The sequence below is a fragment of the Saccopteryx leptura genome, chromosome 3 (genome assembly GCF_036850995.1).
Source record: "Saccopteryx leptura isolate mSacLep1 chromosome 3, mSacLep1_pri_phased_curated, whole genome shotgun sequence".
Classification (NCBI taxonomy): domain Eukaryota; kingdom Metazoa; phylum Chordata; class Mammalia; order Chiroptera; family Emballonuridae; genus Saccopteryx; species Saccopteryx leptura.
In genome coordinates, this window is record NC_089505.1 from 88415937 (window position 1) to 88437609 (window position 21673).

Genomic DNA, 21673 nt, shown 5'->3' on the forward strand with positions numbered 1-21673 from the left:
TATTCAACGCATGTCTGCTGGACAAACTCCCTGAGCCCATTTCTTCTGGAAAGCGTCAGAAACGCCCAGCTTTCAGGGTGATGGCGAGGACAGATGGTCACTACACAGCTCATGTCCTGGACCCCCCCATGTAGTCGCTGTGCTATATATGCAGTTGTCACCGACAGTCTTCAGTCCTAGGTACCACCCCCTCCATCTTACCAGCGAGAAAACTGAGGTAGAGACTAAAAACTTGCCCAACACCTATCAGAAAGAGGTGGGCCTGGACTTTTGGCCCAGATATTTGCTTCCAGAGAGCTCACTCTCGAGTTTGGAGGGTACCAAGCTCATGCAGGTGCCTAGTGAAGGTCTCGGAGCCTCACTGGCATCCAGGAACCAGGGTGCTGAGCAGGAGGGAAGGCGCAGGGAGCCCAGGCACTGGGGAGCACCTCCCAAGGGCCCTAAGTCATCCCAACCTAGTCCTAAATTTCAAGCATGAGTCATATCTGTCTGTTAGAGCGATCCATTACTTTCTTCTGGATGTGGCCGCTGCTCTCAGAGGATGCCTGTGTCAACAGTAACATACCAGCATTGACTCAAGTTCACTTTTTTTTTTTTAACTAAGAGGCAGGGAGGCAGAGACCGATTCCTGCATCCACCCTGCAAGCCCCCTACTGGGCAATGCTCTGCCCATCTGGGGCCAAAGCTCTGTTGCTCAGCAACCGAGCTATTTTTTTTTTTTTTTCATTTTTCTGAAGCTGGAAACGGAGAGAGAGTCAGACAGACTCCCGCATGCGCCCGACCGGGATCCACCCGGCACGCCCACCATGGGGCGACGCTCTGCCCACCAGGGGGCGATAATCTGCCCATCCTGGGCGTTGCCATGTTGCGACCAGAGCCACTCTAGCGCCTGAGGCAGAGGCCACAGAGCCATCCCCATCGCCTGGGCCATCTTTGCTCCAATGGAGCCTTGGCTGCGGGAGGGGAAGAGAGAGACAGAGAGGAAAGAGCGGCGGAGGGGTGGAGAAGCAAATGGGCGCTTCTCCTGTGTGCCCTGGCCGGGAATCGAACCCGGGTCCTCCGCACGCTAGGCCGCCGAGCTATTTTTTAGCACCTGAGGCAAGGCCATGGAATCATCCTCAGTGCCCAGGGCCAACTTGCTATAACCAACAGAGCCATGGCTGCGGGAGAAGAAAAGAAAGAGAGAGAAGGAAAGAGAGAGGGGGAGTAGGGTTGGAGAAGCAGATGGTCACTTCTCATGTGTGCCCTGATTGGGAATTGAACCCAGGACTTCCACACACTGGGATGATGCTCTACTACTGAGCAACCAGCCAGGGCCTCAAGTTCACTTTCTTATGAAAGGTCAATTCAGACAGCTCATTTTCACTGTGCACTGGTATAATACCTAAATACAAACTGCTCCAATTTTAAGGACTGGAGTAAATGTCAAGCCTGCATTAAACTGCAAAAAGAAAAAAAACCTTCCAATTGTGCTTAAAAACAGTGATGTTGTCAAATTACTTGAGACAAAATTCTGTGTGAGTTGAGTTTAGGCAAGAAACATTATTAACAGTATCATAAATAAGTATTATAACTTTATTAAAATGAAAAGGCAATATTCAAAATAATGCAACAAAAATGAATAAAATCCTTTGTCCAATACTGTACACGTAATGCAGAAATCAGTGCATTTTTCTAAAGCATGTTTTAACCTTCATTTAGTTCAGACTAAAATATAATCTTTAAATAGCTCCAATAAATCACTCAGCAGTTAAAACTGTAAACAGCCTGTTTGCCTGTTACGAGAACATCACAGTCATGTACCTGTTAGCGAGCACCTTCTCTTCCGTGCCTGACCACGCCGGGTAAACGCACAGAAGCTGCGGCAGTGTGGGCACGGTGTCTCGGCCGACTGGATGCTGCGGCCGCTGTGAGATTTCAAAGCAGAACGATGCTGACGTGATCTCTGGTTTTAAGACATAGTGCGTTCTTGGTCAGAAGTGTTGTACTTAAAAAGCAAACAATCCCCAGGAAATACTGAGTAGGAACCAGCAACACAAGGCCAGCTTGTGTTGTATTTGTTTATTAATAGTCTAAAAAAAAACACAACCCCCCCCCCCCCCAAAACACACATTCCCACACAATAACTCGCAATCACAAAGCTAAGTGTTTCAGCATTGCTTAAAAGTGACATTCTGAACGCTGGTGAACAGTTTGCTTTTTGAGACTACTGCGTCCCACTGTTTCTGTGAGGTGATTGCTACAACGGGCCGTTTAGCAGGTGGAACAGAGCAGGAGTTGTTCTCATTTTTCAAGATGTGAGACATGTACAGGTGAAAATATGGTTTGCCGCAAATACACTGCTAGTCCTCCCCTCAGTGAAACAGGAAGTGAAACCTGGAAGTACTTGGGTCTTGGGATGATTTTTAAGCTAGGCAGGAATAGTGACAGGAAGAACACGCACCCCAGCCCCCATGGGAAAGACAGCTAGCAAAAATAAATCAAACAAAGCATAACAGAGCGAAGAGCCAGAAATCTTCAAACCTACTAAGCAAAAAATAATTTCTTATGATTCTGATCTAAATACTGTGTTTTCTTTCATTTGCTCAATCAGGAGTCATTCATTCCCCAGCACAAAGAGTTTTCATCATTCTGAATACACATTAGGATCATCACTAACTGATTCATCTGCTACTGCGGCTAGGCCGCACGTTGATACATAGGTACATGATGTATGCATATATAAAAGTGGCCCCATCTTGCCCTCCCCACCGTCACATCTTTAGAGACCTGGATAGACTTTTCTCCAACGCTAACAAAACCCGGGATCCTCAGCATGACAGCACCTCTCAACCTCTTCTGTACAGAGTTCCACAGTTATTCTGCAACCTGGACCATTTTCCTGTGTGAACCTCAGTCAAACTGGAAAATGGCCCGAGGACCAGTGGCTCCCGTGGAACCTCAGCCAAACCGTGAGCCCCGAGTCTAAGGAGAAACCACATAGGATAAGTGCTTGCGCTTGACGTGGCCGCCCAGGTCGGCAGCCTTGGTCTTGGAGTCCAGCTTTTCTGTGGCCGAGACCACAGCGCAGTCGGCAGGCTGCACCTGGCTGCTTGTGTCGGCCTCTTCTGCTTCCTGAAAAAATCTTTCGTATTTGTCCAGGTATGACGGCCTCTCAGGTAGTAGGTAATAATGTGTAGAACTAACCTTCCTGCCATTTTCCATGATGGGCAGGATGCAAGGAGCCCTGCTGGCCGAGCCCTCGCTGCTCTGTCTCTGTAGGGCTTTGCTACTGACGTACTTGGGGTCCGGGGCAAAGCTCTGCGTGGGGGGCATGACCCCATTGAGGTAAGACGGGAGGCTTTTAGGACTCGGTGTGCGGGAGTTACTCCGTGACAAGGGTTCTCTTGGTGGCACTTTGGGTGGCCTGTCTTCGTCACTGTAGGTGCTGGAAGTGACCTCTGCTGACCACCTTCTGTAATCGGGCTTCACAGGCCGAGGAGGGATGGGGACCCGGGGGGGGACCTCGGGCTTGTCGTCGTCGGAGTTTGGAGAAGCTCTGTGCACGTAGCTATGGATCTTGACGGCGGGCTTGTTGAAGGAGCCTGCTGGTCCCGAGTGGGACCTCCGCAGCCGGCGGTGGGTCTGAGGTGGCGGAGGGTCTGCGTGCTGCCCGCCTCCGTGCTGGTCAGGGACCTGGCTGAGGTCCACGACAGATGCAGCTGGGGTGTCGAAATAAGCATAGTTGATCTGGCCACACCCGCGGAAGCTCCGCCTGCCAGGAGCGCTGTAGGTGAACTCAGGGGGCGAGCAGTCTTCCAAAAGCAAGTCCGTGTCAGAACAGGTGAAAAACTCCACCTCACAGTCCGTGTCATCCAGAGAGAGGCCTTCCGAGACGGGCAGCGGGGGCAGCGGCCGGGAGCCCCGCTTGGCGAGCGCCGTGCAGGGGAAGGGGGCCGGGCCATTCTTCATGGGTGTGAGTGGGGGGGTGGGGGTGCACACCCCATTGACCGAGAGTTTCTTAAAGCTACACACAGCTTGGTCCTCGTCGTGGGGAAGAATGAGAGGGGGCAGGCTGGACTTTGGAGACGGGCCGTGCTCCGCAAAGCGGTGGCCGCTCGCTGGAGATGTCGAGGTGCGCCCTGGAAATAATGGGACGGTCAGTGAAGGACCGGCATGGAGATAGCCCAGCTGCCTGCGCTCCCAGGCTGCTCAAGCAACAGGCTCACCAGCTGTCACTGAGAACACCCATGCAACCACTGCAGGTGTAATTAGAGCCCCAGAGATTTGTTAACGCACATGATCTGGTTCAAAAAACAAACTATCTCTCCATTTGCCCTGGACATGCGCATGGTACACACCCATTCGGGCAGGTTCTATGACGTGTGCACGGCACACAGAAGGGGAACAGCACATCATTTATGTGAATGCCATACTGCAGCAGCCTCGTCGTTTGAGAGGTGTGACCACACACGGTACGCGGGGCATGAGTGAAGTAAGATCATGTCCCCACTATTCACACCATCTCCGAGTGAGTGGACTTGCTTGCAAGGTTAGCAGATCCTGACAAGAACCTAAGGAACGTACTGTCCATATTACAAGTACTATATGGTACACTACCTACCGTTCTAAGTTGTTATCAACATTGATACTACTTTATCACTCTCAAACAGGCGTTTGATACTCGTAAGAAAGATGAGAGATCTTGTTCAAATTGCTATAAATTGTGTACCACAGCTGGGATTAGAACTCAATTCAGTTGGGAATCAGATCACGGACATCGGTTTGAAAAGAACCCAGTTATCCTCAGAACCTGCTGCCACCAGGGGTCACACTACTGCTGGAAGCAGCTCAGGCTGTGTCCTCACTGCAGAAGGAATGCTGGGGACAAGCGAGCGCGACACCACCCTCCTCTCCCAGGCACGCTTCCTTGACTCGCAGGACACATACCCAGGGACGTCAGGTGCACCTGAGCGGTGGACTTCAGACTGTAGGCCATGGTTATTGGGTCAATGTTTAAAAAGTTACTGAAATAAAGCAGAGACATCTGGTCAGGAACAAGTGCAATCATACCCTCCACGTTGCTGTGTTCTCACACGGAGAGTCCACGGCGCCGCGTCTCCCACTCACCTTTCAAACTCCCTGCGACTGCCCCAGCACGTGTTCAGGTTCCCCATGGTCTGGCCATTATTCAGAAACCCACTCTTCAACGGGACTCGGATCTCCTGGGCAGCGACTCCTGCAGTGGACATCGTGTCTCAGACCGGGGTCTGAGGGCCTCATCAGTCAGCCAGCAGCTTCCGGTTCCTAGAGGGACGGAGAAGGGGTGAGACGGTACAGGAAACCATTCAGAGACACCCACCAATAGCTAATCCTAGACAATGTCGGGGATGCTAGACACAAAAACCTAGTTATAAGCTTCCCATTACTTCTGATATTTTTACTTTTATTCTTCTTCTGAGGGCACTTAAACATAGACATTAAAAGTAATTTCCTAAGTCCTGATCCAAGATCTGCAATGCTTTCAGCAAACTAAGAAATAACCCCCGTGGTCAGGAGTGTGGACCTCCTCATGGGCGGCCCACAGTTTCACAACAACCCCTGCTGGCCTCTCTGACCTCCCACACCCTGACCTTCAGAAATTACTGTGGCCGAGTGCAGAACACAGATACACAAAAACCCGACGCCTCGATCAGATGACAGATCTACTGTTGGCACCTCATTAGCCCACAGCCCAGCACTTATTTGGATGCTGTATTTCAGGGCTGGCCCCAGGAAGACAAATTCTTCAGTGATTACACTTGTTTAAGATAAAGGAATAGAGGAAGATACTAATTTCCATTATCCTGTAAAAATCAAGTTCTACAAGATGACTGGCTTCAGTGGTGGCCTGGGACGGCTTCCTCTTCCCTCAGAGACAGACCGAAAGGTACATTCTTCACATTCTCTTCTCCGCAGAGCCTAGCTGCAGAGGCTGGGAGTGCAGTGTTCCTTAACCTGCTCGCTCCTCAGCATCCAGAACCCCCTCCCCTCGTCAGAGGTCTGGGGTCCCCAGAGCCTTTAATTTTACTTTTATTATTCATTAGCACATCAATGCTAATGTTAACTAGTATCTGTCTTGGCTCTGTCTTCAGATAAATTAGTTTGCTTAGAATACATTTAGGACATATCTTGCCAACTATGTGTGTAACACCAGCCCCTTCTGAGATATATGCACATGGACTTTATTTTTTTGTATTTTTCTGAAGTGAGATGGAGGGGGAAGGAGGCAGACAGACAGACTCCCGCATGCACCCGACTGGGTTCCACCTAGCATGCCCACCAGGGGGTGATGCTCTACCCATGTGGGCTTTGGCTCTGCTGCAATCAGAGCCATTCTAGCACTTGAGGCAGAGGCCATGGAGCAGTCCTCAGGGCCCGGGCCAACTCTGCTCCAATGGAGCCTTGGCTGTGGGAGGGGAAGAGAGAGACAGAGAGAGAGAAAGAAGAGGGGGAGGGGTGGAGAAGCAGATGGGCACTTCTCCTGTGTGCCCTGCCCGGGAATTGAACCTGGGACTTCCATACACCAGGCCGATGCTCTTCCACTGAGCCAACCAGCCAGGGCCACACACAGACTTTATAACAAGCCCTGGCCAGGCCGCTCAGGTGCTTAGAGCATCATCTGAGATGCCAAGGTTGTGGGTTTCATCCCCGGTCAGGGCACATATAGGAAACAAGCAATGAATACACAACTAAGTAGAACAACAAATAGATGTTTCTTTCTAACACCAGTTTTTTAAAAATTTAGCCTTTGTAACGCTTTCTCATTCTCACTAAACGTGTGTGCACCTGCTGAGAGCTGGGCTGTTGAGGTCTGGGGTGGGGGGAGGGGTACACAGGGTATATTTTTTGTTTTAGAGACAGATCTGTTACCTCCTGCTAGACTGTGAACTCAGATCAGAGGTGATGTGCCCATCATGAACCACCACTGCCTGGAACACAGCAGGAGCTCATAAGTCACATCTGTATACCTCCATCTACTATCACTGGTGTCAGTCGAATGTATATAATGTATAAGGCAAAGGGTTTTTACTTTTTTAGCTAAAGATATATATATTTTGCATGTGTTTATTTCCCCACGTAGGAAGGGAGAGACAGGAACCGTTTCTGGGACAAAGGATGATGGGCCCGTCCTAGTCCTTGCAGCTCAGCTCATCTCCCCGAAGTCAGCTGTTCTGACACACGAGGCAGATTTAAATATACTGCTCATAAACATTAGGGGATCAGGGAATGTGCAGGTACTCCAGTACTTACGGCCTTTTGTATCATGCATTTTCACCCATGAAATACAAGTTGGTTTTGCATCTTATTTGCATAATCGAACAACTTTGACTTGTCCTTTGCTTTTCTGGTGTTCTTGTGTAATAAAAAAAAAGTTTTTTTTAATCGCTTCATATTCATTTTGAAATATCCCCTAAGTTTGCTGAGCAGTATAGTTTTAAAATATTTATTATTTCAAGTCGTGAAGTATTATTTCTCTTTAATCAGTCTCTCAAAGATATGTGATTGAGGAGAGGAAAAACCATCACTTAAAAAATAAATGGGCCCTGGCCGGTTGGCTCAGTGGTAGAGCGTCGGCCTGGCGTGCGGAAGTCCCGGGTTCGATTCCTGGCCAGGGCACACAGGAGAGGCGCCCATCTGCTTCTCCACCCCCCCCCCCTCCTTCCTCTCTCTCTCTTCCGCTCCCGCAGCCGATGTTCCATTGGAGCAAAAGATGGCTCGGGTGCTGGGGATGGCTCCTTGGCCTCTGCCCCAGGCGCTAGAGTGGCTCTGGTGACGACAGAGCGACGCCCCGGATGGGCAGAGCATCGCCCCCTGGTGGGCAGAGCTTCACCCCTGGTGGGCGTGCCGGGTGGATCCCGGTCGGGCGCATGCGGGAGTCTGTCTGACTGCCTCCCGGTTTCCAGCTTCAGAAAAATACAAAAAAAAAAAAAATGACTGGGAGGTCATGTTTCTGGTTTCTTTGGAAGGCAGGTTTTTTATGTCACTTAAATGAAGCAGACGTATTTTTCCTTTCTTTACCTGAATAAAGCACAGCTATAAAACAATTCCCAGGCCATTCTCAGAACCAGTGGCCAACGCAGGAGCCCCCATGGGGACGAGGACAGGAAAGCTGCACAGGATAGGGACTGGGGTACTTCCATGGTTTGAAATCACACATTGGGAGATGGTTCATCTGATTACAGGAAAATGCTGCAGGGGACTCGGGAGCCCAGCCCCCACCTGCCTGCAGGCCAGCGAGGCCCAGTAATTACTGTGTTGGCCTCCCAGCGCCATCCACGTCTGAGCTTTCAACAGGGTGGTTGTGTAACTAGCTCGTGCCCCTGCAGAAATTGCCTCAGTTCCTAAGCTTACATTTCAGTGCTCCCTTCAAATTATTTCTGTTGTTCTAGAAAAAGTTATTTTTTATTCATTGTTTCCATCACCTACTTGTTAGCTTTCTTAAGAAAAAAATTTTTTTAGTCTAAAAAGAATTGTGTTCACTAAGCCAGCTCACTTCTGACCACAATAGTGCCTTTGTGTATTCATAGGTGACCTGCCTCTACATTTCAATGGGGAATTGTGAATGGGCCATGTTATGAAACTGTCGGAACTTCCTACTTGCTCGCATGGGAGAAGCGAGGGCAATGTCATTTTATGTTTTCTTCTTTTGGAAAATAACTCCAGTGTAGACTCTGGGCAATCTGCCCTAGGTTTGGAAACAAATTTTGTAAACATGTCCCCCAGACAGTAACCTGAGGGGTGAAGCTGCCCGCACCTCTTCACGCCACTCTTAAGAAGATTCAATACACATGCTCCTGGTGAGCGTGACTGTATGTGTGTGGGGGGATCAGTTTGCTCAGCCGCACGTTTAAAAGAAAACACTCCTCACGTGAAATTTAAATTGTTTCCTTGTAACTGTAGATCTAGTGCCTACCATTCCTTAGGAAGACAATGGCAAAAATATGCCCCTGTGGGAAAATCAGTCCCTGTGAGGACTCGGGGCTGTTAAGATGCCGATGTGAGACCAGTGTCAGGTCACGGGGGCCACAGCATGGTACAGACCAGCGTCTAAGTTATCTGGGACATAACGACAATAGGTCTATAATCCATGAACTCAGCCTTAGCCTTTTAAGTGTGTCAAAAATGCAGTTAAACACCAATCACAAATAGGAACGACTTTTTCCTGTTGAACATCACTTGACTTTTTTCGTTCAAGGGGGAAAAACCCCTAAAATCATGTTTCTTGAGGTGGTCCTTTTAGGTCCTAAACCCTGACCCCCAAGTTCTGACCCACTGCTACAGCCTCCACTCTGCACGGGCACCCCGAATCGAGTCCAGCCCTGGCGTAGGCTCCCCATAGCATTTCCCATTGTCTGTGGCCATCTTTGTGCCTGGGTGGTCCTCTGGCACCCCCTGCTCTACAAGCCAAACTGTCCCTTACTTCACCCTGTCGACCCTCCCAAGCCAGGTCAGGGTCTAGAGCAGGGGTCTCAAACTCACGGCCCGCAGGCCGCATGCGGCCCGCCGAACAATTTTGTGCGGCCCGCAGACTAATCCACGAAGTTCGCAGACTAATCCCCTAGGCTTACTTAATTTTATCCAAAATATTTTGAACTTCGTGGATTAGTCTGCAGGCCGCACAAAATTGTTCGGCGGGCCGCTCGCAGCCCGCGGCCTGCAAGTTTGAGACCCCTGGTCTAGAGGGTGGTACATTCCCAGAGGCACCCTTTCTACCCTGAGTCACAGCCGCTGGAGCCAGCTGCTGCGTCTCTATCTTCCTGGCCGTCTCCGGCCCCTCTGCCCTGGCTCTGGAGACAGCCCACCCATCCCACCCCTCAGTCCTAGACTGATCTCTGACAGCTCCATGGTTGGGCCGCGGGTTTCCCTCCACCCAGCGCCGTCCTCCTTCCTGAGTCTGATAGAACCCAGCCTCTCTGCAGGGCCAGCTCCTAGCCCACCTGCTCCCGAGGGCATGGGGCAGCCGCCAGTCTCCCGTTTTTTCTCAGGAAATCCTGGCATCATTCATTTCCAAAAAATGGATATTGAGAAAATAGTCATCTAAACAACGTAATTATGTGAAAAATTCACACCTGTAAATCTGCAACGAATGAAGGGAACAGGCAAAGGACTGAAAGGGATCCATTCAGGATATGTAGCAGTTTTCACTGAATTCATTTCCAAAATCCAAAGAAGACAGTTTGCATACTGGGTAAAAACTGTAACATTAAATGGTTAACAGTAGACTTTTCTAAGCTGGTTTCTGTTACTGTGTATTTACTGAAGGTAGTCGTGAGTGCCTTCTGAGAACTGCGAAGCCCCCTCCTCACAGTGTCTCTCAGGGTTATAATGCACCTGCCCTGTTTTTGCTGTTAAACAAAACAAAACAAAACAAAAGGCTACACCAATAAGCACATTGCACATTCTTTATTAAGGTGAACTTTATCTTGAGGACAGTCCCTTTGAAACTGTTTTTTAAAAAAAAACAGGCTACCTTAAGACAGTAACCTAGATCTGCTTACCTGGCCACCAGATCTCATTAATAAATCTCGGAAGCAGCCCACAAGAGGGGGAGGGGCACATTTTTGTCACTCGACTCATCCAGTTCTGCCCAGTGCTTCCTTATTTAAAAGTGTGATGTAATTTCCTTCTTTCAATCTGGTTTTAGAACCTGATTTCTGTTTATTCAGGGTGATAAATGGTCTCTCCAGTAGCTTTTAACAATTACCTACATAACTATTCCCAAACCCAAGGAGATAGAAGATAACTGCATTTAGAGGCAAAATGTATAAAAAGAATCTGACTTAGAAACAGGACAATCCCCTTGATTAGGTACTCCCCAAATCAACACCTGCATGTCTGTCTGCATTCTAAAAATCTCGAATCACCTTTGAAAAAACCAAAAGGAAACATGGAACACCACCCTTGTTACTGGGACTCATGTCTAAAGTACTACTAGCCACCTGACACACTAAGTGGTCAGCTGCGCTTTTATAGAACTATAATTTTTATTAATAATATAAAAACCACTGATTTGATATTCATCTACATATTCAGTGTTTGTAACAGTTATCATTTACTAAAAGCAAATGACTTCAAAACAAAGGTAGCAATTTGGGTTTTCTCCCTAGGGTGTTTAATAGGCTATGATTTGGGGAAGGGGAAGCCGGGGCGGGCACGTTGGGCACGTGCCCCTCAAGGCACCCTGCTGCTGCGAAGAGCGTGAACAGCCTTCACAGTAAAAGCACAGGTGGCTTTTAAAAAGTTTTAATTAACTAACATACTCTTGCACGAATTCAAGCTAAAACCGATCGATGGTTTAGGTAAAGACAGAAGTATGTCAGACGCAGTACGGACAGACATTTGTCCTCAACATGCCCAGTACATAATGGCCCATTTGTATGGGGTAGAAACCGAGGCAACAAGGAAAATCATTTATCTTCACACTGTCATAATCAAAGCTAAGTGGCACAATTTCTTGAATAATTCAGAATATTTTCTTGCTAAGTATTAAGAAGTGGCTAGCTAACAAAAAACCTATTTGTTCAACTACCATAGTCATCAATAGCCTTTTGATTCATTGTGTCTGCTCCACAATATCAGCGCGACAGCACGAATATATCCTTTTGTCCTTTGTTCTTGTCCTAGAGTGCTATAATGAGTAGCAACACACAGACAATGGATGGAAAAATATTATTCCTTTTAGACATACATATAATAGATTTCTAATGTTAAGAGAATGTGAATTCTATTCTAATTTTAATGACAACAGCACAGTGGTCTCATGATGGGAAAAGAATCTTTAAACCTTCAAATATACTTAATGAGCATATAAGTCACCCAATGATAACTCCAGATTGTGATAATGAACATTAAACCAGTAAGAGTAATAACTAATACACTGGACACTTACTGGACAGGCACTGTTCTAAGTGTTTTATATATACTAACTTACTCAATTCTCTCCAAAACCCTAGGAGATGGGTTCCTGTCACTACCCTCACTTACAGATGAGGGGCTGGGGGCAGAGTTCAAGACCAAGTGTGGAAGGGTCTGGGGAATGGTTGGGCCAAGACTCAGACCAGGGCGCCTAGTGTCAAAGCCTCTCACCACCACACCACACCACCACCTCTCCAGGCCCTCAGCGGTGAACCTGGGTGGGAGCCGACTCACTACGCCACTCAAGTTACAAGGGTGGCTCAGACAGACTGAATGGGGATTTGCGTCCTCGTGCTAGTTTTTCTTAGGTAACCCTTTGCCAATAAAAGTTCCTGTTTTACTTCAATTCCTTCGAATTCTCCTGTAAAAGTTATTAGTTGCAGATCTGGCCTACTTATCCTCTCAAGAGGGTGGGTTAAGGTACTAGTTTTATATTCTGTGACTACTTCAAACAATTCCTTTGAAGCCCTCACTGTTTAATGACCCCTCAATGCCCCACCATCACGCACCCACTGCCACGTCATATTTGATACAACGTGGGTCTTTACCAGTAAAAAGGGGTTAGTTACTGTGCTTACCCAATAGGCTGCCTTAAATACTGATGCACAGCGAGGGTCCCACTGATGGCACTGCCATCGGGCTCTACAGGCAGGGACACTAGAACATCCTGTGTTTGTAAAGCACTCAGCAGATCACAGAGCACTTTCTAACACATTATCTCACTTGATCCCCACAACATCCCTGTAAGAGGCAGGGATTATAATCTCCATTTCAGATGAGGAAGTGAAGTGAGGTTCAACACCTTCCTGTTAGCCTTCCGCCCCAGAACCCAATGTGTCCCCACCCCACTCTCACTGCCGCTGTCCTTAGCTGCTTTATCTTAGAAGACCCCCTCACTCCTTGTCCTAACACTCCTGTTCATAAATGAGGAAGCTGACGTAAAGGATGGCTCCATGACACGCACAGGACCCAGGTGTTAGTCCAGTGCAGAAATAAAAACAGGAACTCAACTCATAGAGATTTGCTCACAAATTCTTAAGAGGGCAAGATTAATCACTTTCACAAAGAGTTATCAAACACTTCTTCTGGACTAGATACTGTTAGGTGAAAGAGACATGGCTGCCTCCTGACGAAGCCTCAGTCTAATGAGGAGACAGACAGCAAGCAGCGATTTCAGATTGTGGGAACTTCCAAGAAAGCAGGGAACAGTAAGAGGATGAGGAGGCAGGAGAACACCTTTATACAGGTGGTTAGGGAAGGCCTCTCCCAGGTGACTTATAATAAAATCCAGACCCTGGCCGGTTGGCTCAGCAGTAGAGCATTGGCCACACGTGTTAAGTCCTGGATTTGATTCCCGGTCAGGACACACAAGAGAAACAACCATCTGCTTCTCCCCCTCTCCCCCTTCTCTTTGTCGCTCTCTTCTCCTCCTGCAGCCATGGCTCAGTTGGGAGTAAGTTGGCCTGATTGCTAAGGATGGCTCCCTGGCCTTGTCTCAGGTGCTAAAATAACTTGGCTGCTGAGCAATGGAGCAGCAGCCCCAGATGGGCAGAGCATCGTCTGATAGGGGACTTGCTGGGTGGATCGGTCACATGGAGGAATCTGTCTCTGTCTCCCCGCCACTCAATAATAAAAAAAAAAAAAAATCCAAAGGATGGAAAAGAGGCAGCCATGGGAAGTTAGAAGAGCACTGCCTGCACAGGGAGTAGTATTTTTTTCGACAATTTAACTAGTAGTTTTCTACTCCTTGGGTCTTTAATGAGAGCTCTTCGACACTGTCTTCTAATCCTTACCTTTCTATTTCCTCCATTAAACTGTAATGTTTCGTTGAATTGTGGCATTCTGGAGTTGTGAAAAGGCCTAGTCCATGTAGCCAGAGCCCTGTATTTTAAAAATCTATTCAATGGGGCTCAGAAGATTGGCCTTTTAGTAATGCTGCCTAATTTTATGGTATAAGGAATTGGATTAAAGTATCAACAATGACTCCAACTCACAGAATCTTCTGTTTCCTTTCTGAAGTTTGAAGCTGACACTAACTTTTCCCTACCTTAAAAATGACTTCTCTAATACACTTACATGCAGAACCCTGAAACTCCCCAATTTTATCTACCCTCACAAGGCATGTGTCTACACCATGCAAACAATGCCAGGATGCCACAGCTGCCTTTTGTTTTTCTAGTAAGTTATTCTTGGCTAATAACTGGCTCCTTTAAAAAAAACACGGTCAAACACCGGCACCAACGGATGCTACAGAATCCTGAGGAGGAAGGCCCCTTCTCAGTGTCCTCAGACTGAGAGCAGAGTTGTTTCTCTGGTAGAGGGAGCCTGTGACATTCAAATTCCTGGAATTAGCCCTGGCACCACCTCCTCCCTCCTCTGCTCACCTTTCTAAAGCAACTTGATGGTATGCAGACATTCAGGTCAGTTTCAAGCACGTTAGATGGTACCTGTAATTTAGCAACTTGCTTTTAAGAGCTACCATCAGTATTAGCAGAAAGGAAGTATTATCTGGTTCAGCTCCCGAGGAGCAGCAGTTGGAAGTTATTTTCATGCAAAAATTCAAGCCTACGGTATAATTATTAAATCTCATAGAAGGGGTGACCGCTATCTTTTGTAAGCTCAACACAGGAAGAACAATTCGCTGAAATGGTAATTTTACCTACTGTCAAAATATGAGTAATTCAGACATTTTCTAAGAGTCATTAGAAAAGATCTGCTGTGCGACCGACAGATCCAAACCCACCGAGCTTTAAAATGTAAAATGTGCTTTCGTGCAATTATTGATCAACCATTAACTATGTGCAAGGATGCATAAGATAGAAGCCATGCAAGGCAGGGTTCCTGCCCTTACGGCATTTATAATCTAATGTATGTTCAGTTAAGAATCGTTAGCTCAAGACCTCCGCCACCTATTTATTAGTGAGTAGCTACGGGAAGACGGCGGAAGACCAAGCTGCGTGAAGGGCATCAGGACAATGACAGCATGCTGAAGTCTGTAATAAAAGCTATCCGTGTTTCTCTTTAAAAAAGCACTTGGGTGATAACATAATATAATGTATATACTGCTCACAAAAAATAAGGGATATTTCAAAAGTGAATATGAAGCTATAAAATACCCCCTAGTTTTTGTGAGCAGTCTAACTCAGTCAGCATGTTAAAAAGAAGCCAACTTTTACTTTGGTCTTACCAAAATCTGGTCATGTCCTGAACTGGGTACCTAGCCATTCTTTGATCTGTTGAAATAAAACTTCACTTAAAATTGTATAATTACAGACATGCAAAAAAATACCCAAACAAAACAGTTTTTAGGAAAGGCAAGACGAGGTATGGTGAACTCATGTTCCGGTCTCAACAAACGCATCCATACCGATAGCATTCTTACAGATCTGTAAAAGCTTAAAACTTTGCAGAACACTCGTTCTCCAGAAGAAAAAAAAAAGCGTTTTAACCTCACCTTTCTTCACCCCTGACAGTTGCCTAGAAACCAGTCCTGCCCTACCTGTGTTGCAGGTGTACCTAAAGTCACCAACACATCTCTTTTAAAGCTACAGCCTCTATTCTGACTGCACTTAAGTTTATGACTAACAATCTATTCATATTTTTTATCAGGTAAGAGACTGGTTTCTTTCAAGCAATGACGAAACCCTAATAAAGACTTAGCAAGCAGCCATACAGCACCAATCATGGTGAAGGAGTCATCTCATTTGCACTAAGACGGTGAAATACATATAAATACACACACGTACACCGGGAAGTACCCAATGAGCGTTCACGTTTTGAACAGGGACTGCTGCGGCTCCTGTTGAAACAGTATTTAGGACGCTCAGAGCGGAGTCGCGTTCCTAGGAGAGGAAGAGGGTTCGGGACTACGGGATGAATTAGAGGGCGCCGACTGCGGAGGACCGCGGTCGCCGACGCTGGGCAGGAGGGCGCGCGGGCGCGCGGCGATCGCCGCCCCCAGCAGCCTCCCGCCGCGGCTCTCGGGCCGGGGCTGATGGGCACGGCGCGCGCCCTGGGGGCGCAGCGACAGCTCCATTGTGGGGAGGGAGAATGCGCACGGCGGCCGCCGGCCCGCGGGCGCAGGACCCATGCCCGCCACAGCCGTCCCGGGGCCAAGGCGCGTCCGGGCGCCACCGGCTAGGCGAGGGGAGCCCCCAGGCCCGACCGCGCCGCCCGGGCCAGCCCCTTCCTCCCCCCCGTCCTTCTGTCCGTTGGTCCCGGGGAGACTCCGCGTCGGGGGACCCTCTCCGCACTCGGGGAGCCGCCCTGCGTCGGGAGCCGCCCGCAGCCCGGAGCCCGGAGCGGCGGGGGCGCGGCGCCGCCCTCCCCGCCCCCAGCCCGCAGGCCCCTTACCCCGCGGAGCCGCGGCTGCCCCACGGCGCCGTCCCGCGCATGTCTGTCCCGGCTGGCTCAGCGCCGCGGGCTCGGGGGCCCGAACACCGCGCAGGCGCCTCGCAACCGCTCGCTCTCGGTTCGCGTTCCCCGCTCGCACTCGGCCGCCGTCGCCGGGCCTCTGCCGCCAGACTTTATAGATAGTGAACAGGAGCGTGACGTCACGGACCCGCCCCTCTGCCCCCGAGCAGCCAATCCCGGCCGCGAGCCGCTTAAAGGGGCGATGAGACGGCAGCCGCGCTCGCACGGGGTCCACTGGCGTCGCGCGGCCTTTGTCTCCCCAGGGAGGCGCCTCTGGGCCCGGGGCGGCCTTGCGCCTCGGCTGTGCGGAGTTCGGCAGCCGCTCTGAGCGCAGGGATGCCTTCTCTTGAGTGTCCCTTCAAAGTGTGCGGGCAGCCGGGCCTCAGCTGCAGCCCTTGCCTCGCTCCCTGGCGGCGCCGCTCCACGCTCGGGGTTTCCCGTCGTTTCCCGCCGCGGGAACGGTTTTTGCGTGTTTTCCCTGATCAGCGGGCCTCAGTGGGAGGGACGGCGAGGGCCAGGTGTGGGGCAGCAGTGGACAACGAGGGACAGACTGGCACAGTGTGGGACAGCGTGGGAGAGCGAGGGACAGAGTGGGACCGTGCTGGGTGCTGGGGCCATACTGCTGCCCCTGTCATGGGAGAGGGTCTGCCCAGCCTCCTTTCCTCTGACCGCATGTCCGAAATCGCGCCAAGACCTCGTGGCCGTGGACCCGGTCAGGGCCATCCACAGGCTTCCAGAAGGAGCCCTCCATCCCCCACCTGCGGCCCCCTTCAGTTTCCAGTGTCGAGTTTGTTATAAGACACCCCCCACCCCCACCCCACCTCAGTTTCCACATCTTTTGGCCTGAGGACAGCCACTGATGCTGGAGGACAACACACCAGCGAGCCTGCAGGAGTAGGGTTCTCGGGGCGCTGGTGATGCAACTTAGGCTTATAGTTTAACCGTAAGATAAATAATGCAAATGATAACAAACCAAGAGTAACTAAAGTGAGAAAAAAAAGCAAGCAGACAGAAACCCTCCAGTTTTAACCAGAACAAATCCCCCGGAACGGTACTCCATTGAGTCGAGGCCAGAGACCTTCTGCTGACCTCTGAAGTCACCCTCGAGCCCCTGGCTTGCGTTTCAGCGATAATGCCTGCTAGTTTGTACGTTTAACATTGCCTAATTGGGATGGCTTGACATACGGAATGAGAGATTCCGACCTCATTATCAGGTTAACCATTAACTTTGCACACCATGAAATAATTTGCCTTTCTCCCCGTATTATTTACTTACATTCTTTTAAATTTAATTCAAAGACTTAATTTTGAATGCAAGTCCTTAAGCACAGACACACACACACACATACACACACGCACACAAAAATCTGAAGTATCCCTTTGCCCTTTTTCAGTTGCAAGATAAACAAATGTTTAGCAGAGAGATCTCTATCCTTTTCTGACTGGCTCCTTCTGGGCTACGGGGGCTTCAGGCTATTTTCATATCTATGCTACTTATCAACAATTCCAGTAATTCCATCATTCTGTTAACTTATTTTTTGTTTTTTAAAAAAATATATTGATTTTAGAGAAGAACACAGCGGGAGAGAAAGAAGAACATCAATTTATTGTTCCACTTATTCATGCATTCATCGGTTGATTCTTGTATGTGCCCTGACTGGGGAAGGGACCTGCAACCTTAGCTCCGTCCAACTGAACTACCCAGCCAGGGCTAACTTATTTTCTTATTGCCATTTATTTAGTGTTATTTTAGGATGATGGAAATTAGTCACAACTCATTGCTGGCTTTCTTACCAAATTAGTTTTATTTATTTATTTATTTATTTGGATTCACAGAAAATGTAGATTTCCCCCACTCCTCCATTTGGTTTCATCTGTTTACGGCTTCCCCATATGGTGTTATCACTGTAAAAAAAAAAAAAAAAAAAAAAGACCAGCCAGAAAACTTGCCAGAGCACATCTTTTCAGAGCTCACAGTGCAGCATTTACTGAATGGGGACCTCGACGGGCTCCAGTGTCCTCTGAAAAAAACCCTGCTTACGCTATTTCAGGTTGCTACAATACAGTTGTAATTTGTGCCGGCCTTGTTGGCATGCTTTTACATTCCCCTATTCATAAAACAGTGATAGTCACCAGAGCAACCATCAAACACACCCCTTTTTTAGAGAGGGAAGATCCAACAGGATATTCACTATATGGTTGCGAGCTATGTGATGTGCAAATGTTTTGGTAAATTATCAAAAAAATCATAAAATCACATGAGTCATATGTGATTAATCGGATTTTTTTTTCCTCCTGCTCTATTTTAAACTTGCAAAATAAACATCATGATTTGTTCATTTGGGGGGGAGGGGGAGCCAGTTATATAGCTTCCTGAGTTTTGCTATTTTATTCATCTAACATGGTTCTCTTAGCCGTGAGTGAATTACATAAGGAGACTTACACCCCACAAGTCTTTGGAAGGCAGCTATGCTCACCACTATACCACCAACACACTTCACCCCACAAGTCTTTGATCTTATAGTCTACTAATGCTACACTGTTATATCATTGACATTCAAAAATATTTAAGGAAGAGTTTAAAAGGACAAAGCTAAGCAACTTGAAATAATGCTAGCATATTGCATTTATCAAATGATCATCCACACTGGCTTTTAACAGATTAGAACACTAGTCTAATGGCTTAGGGGAAAAATACTCTCTTTGTACTGAACTTAACTTGTTTTAAATTGTCTAGAGTAAGAAAGAAATTTCAAGTTGGACAGTTTTTTTGTTTTTTTTTTACAACTGTCGTAAGTCCATTTAATTTTGAGGTCACATCTCAAGGAATTTATATTAGCTGTTTTTTAAAAAAAATATTTAAAAAGCCCCCTAACTGTAACATCTAAAATGTTAGACTTACATCATGTTGACCCAAATTGTCACTTTGCACTTGCCCTTCTTTCAGCGCAAGAAGAAGCTGTCCTTGGAGTGAGAACAAGGGGAGGTTCTGGCTCAGAAACCTTAGAGTCCCGAGCTCTGCTTCCCTGAGGACACTGCCCCTTTCTCTCCTCTCCCCGTGATCCTGCCAGCCGTGCATCGGCGTGAGTGTCCTGGGCTGGAGCGGAGCCTTCCAACCTTTCTGCAATTGCCCTTCTGATATTATTTGAATCCCACAGGAGTATACATGTTTTGGTGTTTATTCTCCTTGATTATAAATGTTTTAGACAGAGAAATGTTTTGCACTGAGACACAGTCTGCATTATTACCCTTAGTCCTAGAGCCTTTTGTCCATTCATGCTTTAAATGTAACTGTGCTGCCCCCTTAAAAAAAAACAACACACCTAATTTATTAAAAGATGTGTAATAAAAAAATACGTGACTGTGAAAGGAAGACCTGCATTTCTTATAGGTCAGTTGGTTTAGTATGTCACTTGGTGTTTTGGAAACACCTGGCGCAGATACTTATATTTATATAGCCAATAAACGCTGTGGATTGCTTTAAAACATACGTGCTGATAAGGGCCGAGATTCATCCAGGATGTGTGCTTTCAACTGTAGCAGCCTTTGGAACAGCTGCACAGACAAAGCTTTCTTTACAGTTCCCATCTTTCCCTTATGTAATTAGGGATACTATGTCCCCTTCCTGGCCTTTCCCTCACAGAAAAATAAATAAATAAATAAATAAATAAATAAATAAATAAATATATGTATGTATGCATGCAGAATACTCAGACTGTGAGATGATTAAACAGGCTGGTTTTAATTGATCAATCTGTTGTTTTAAGTGTTAGTTTAACTACTTAAAAAACAAACAAACTACTTTCTCTTAGTTTGAGTTGTAAAGAGCTTGTTTGTAGAGTTGTTTATTTTTAATTGAGCCACTTTTCCTTTACTTAATGCACATTGGATACTATTGGTGGTTATTGTATTTCTAGTTCTATCCCGTTTCTAGAATTTATAACCATTGGAACTTTTTAAATCTCCTATAGATACATTAGTTTAATATGTGGGTGTTTATGAGGCAGTTTATTTTTTTCAAATTTTGTTTAAACATCGTCTGATTTTATCTTCAAATGTTAACATTACATTTTCTGCCAAGTAAATGCTGTATTTCCTATTAGCTGGCCAGTAGGGTGTGCTCTAGTCCCTTGCCAAATAAATAAATAAATATTCATGTAAACTGTTCATTAAGAGATTTCAGAAATATATTCCACTCCTTCATAGCAACCAACACGGATGAGACATGCGTATGTAGACACAAGCAAATAGCTCAGCATATCCAACAAATACGGATAGTAAAATGGTTACTTCTTTTTTTAAAAGGAAGCTTTTGAGATGTCCACTTCTTTGAAATTAGTTCTAAGATAATTTTGTATTATTTTACCAAATTGGTCCCTTGGTAACATACTGTCTTTCATTCTGGATAAAAGAAGAATAAAAAAGTGGTGTGGCCATAAAGAGCCTAAGCTTTGGATTCAGAGAGTTTGGGTGTGACTCAGGCTAGTGACTTAACCTCTTGTCAGATGGGGCAACAGTGGTTTTCACTCCAGAGGGTTACTAGGCAGATACATGAGATTATCCATGTAGAAGTATTTAGAACACTGCCTGATCTACATCAGGGTTCAATAACTGTTAGCTGGTTTTGTTTTTTTAAATCAATATTGTTGTTATATATTCTTTGAGTGATTTTATTTTTTTTTTGGGGGGGGGGACAGCAGGAGAGAGACAGGAGCATAGAGCTTACTTCTGTCTGTGCCCTGATTGGGGAATTGAACCGGCAACCTCCGTGCTCTGAGACGATGCTCCACCATCTGGCCAGGGCTTAATTTAGAAAATAAATATTGATTGATTTTCAGAGAGACAGAGAGAGGAAGGGTGAGAGAAGGCAGTGGGAAGGGAAGCATTCATTTGTTATTCTACTCAGTCATGCACTCAATGACTGCTTCCCATGTGTGCCCTGACTGGGGATTGAACCTGCAACCTTGTTTTGGGTCAACCCTCTTAACTGACTGAGCTAAGTGGCTAGGGCTTTCTTTGAACACCTTTCATGGCAAGATTCCAAAATCCTCTATTGTTTATTAGTGTATGTGATTTAACTGGTCAAGAGGTTGTTTCATGAAATTCCAGGAGCATAAATGATTTATAAGATAACATGTCTTACTTTATCTGCAGTATTTCCACTTAAGAGGCTATAAAGTCTCAAATCAAAGGAATGGGTCTGTCATAGTGAAACTGCAAGCACCAGCAGTTCCTGGGGAGATATGCTATAGGCAGGGAGAGCCTGTCAGCACCTCTGAAGGGAACGTAACAAGGAGCCCTATGTCTATGAGCAAGTAGTTGT

The 21673-nt window shown here is 47.1% G+C and overlaps 1 protein-coding gene across 1 annotated transcript; it reads right to left on the reverse strand.

Moving 5' to 3' along the window:
• Nucleotides 1-1554: 1554 nt before the first annotated feature.
• ERRFI1 (ERBB receptor feedback inhibitor 1) lies at nucleotides 1555-16433 on the reverse strand. Its single transcript, XM_066374951.1, has 4 exons — nucleotides 16291-16433; nucleotides 5110-5286; nucleotides 4930-5006; nucleotides 1555-4121 (listed from the first exon to the last, which is right to left on the reverse strand). The coding sequence occupies exons 2-4, from the start codon at nucleotides 5229-5231 to the stop codon at nucleotides 2965-2967; spliced, it is 1356 nt and encodes a 451-aa protein (XP_066231048.1). The 5' UTR covers nucleotides 5232-5286; nucleotides 16291-16433; the 3' UTR covers nucleotides 1555-2964.
• Between the last annotated feature and the right edge of the window lie 5240 nt (nucleotides 16434-21673).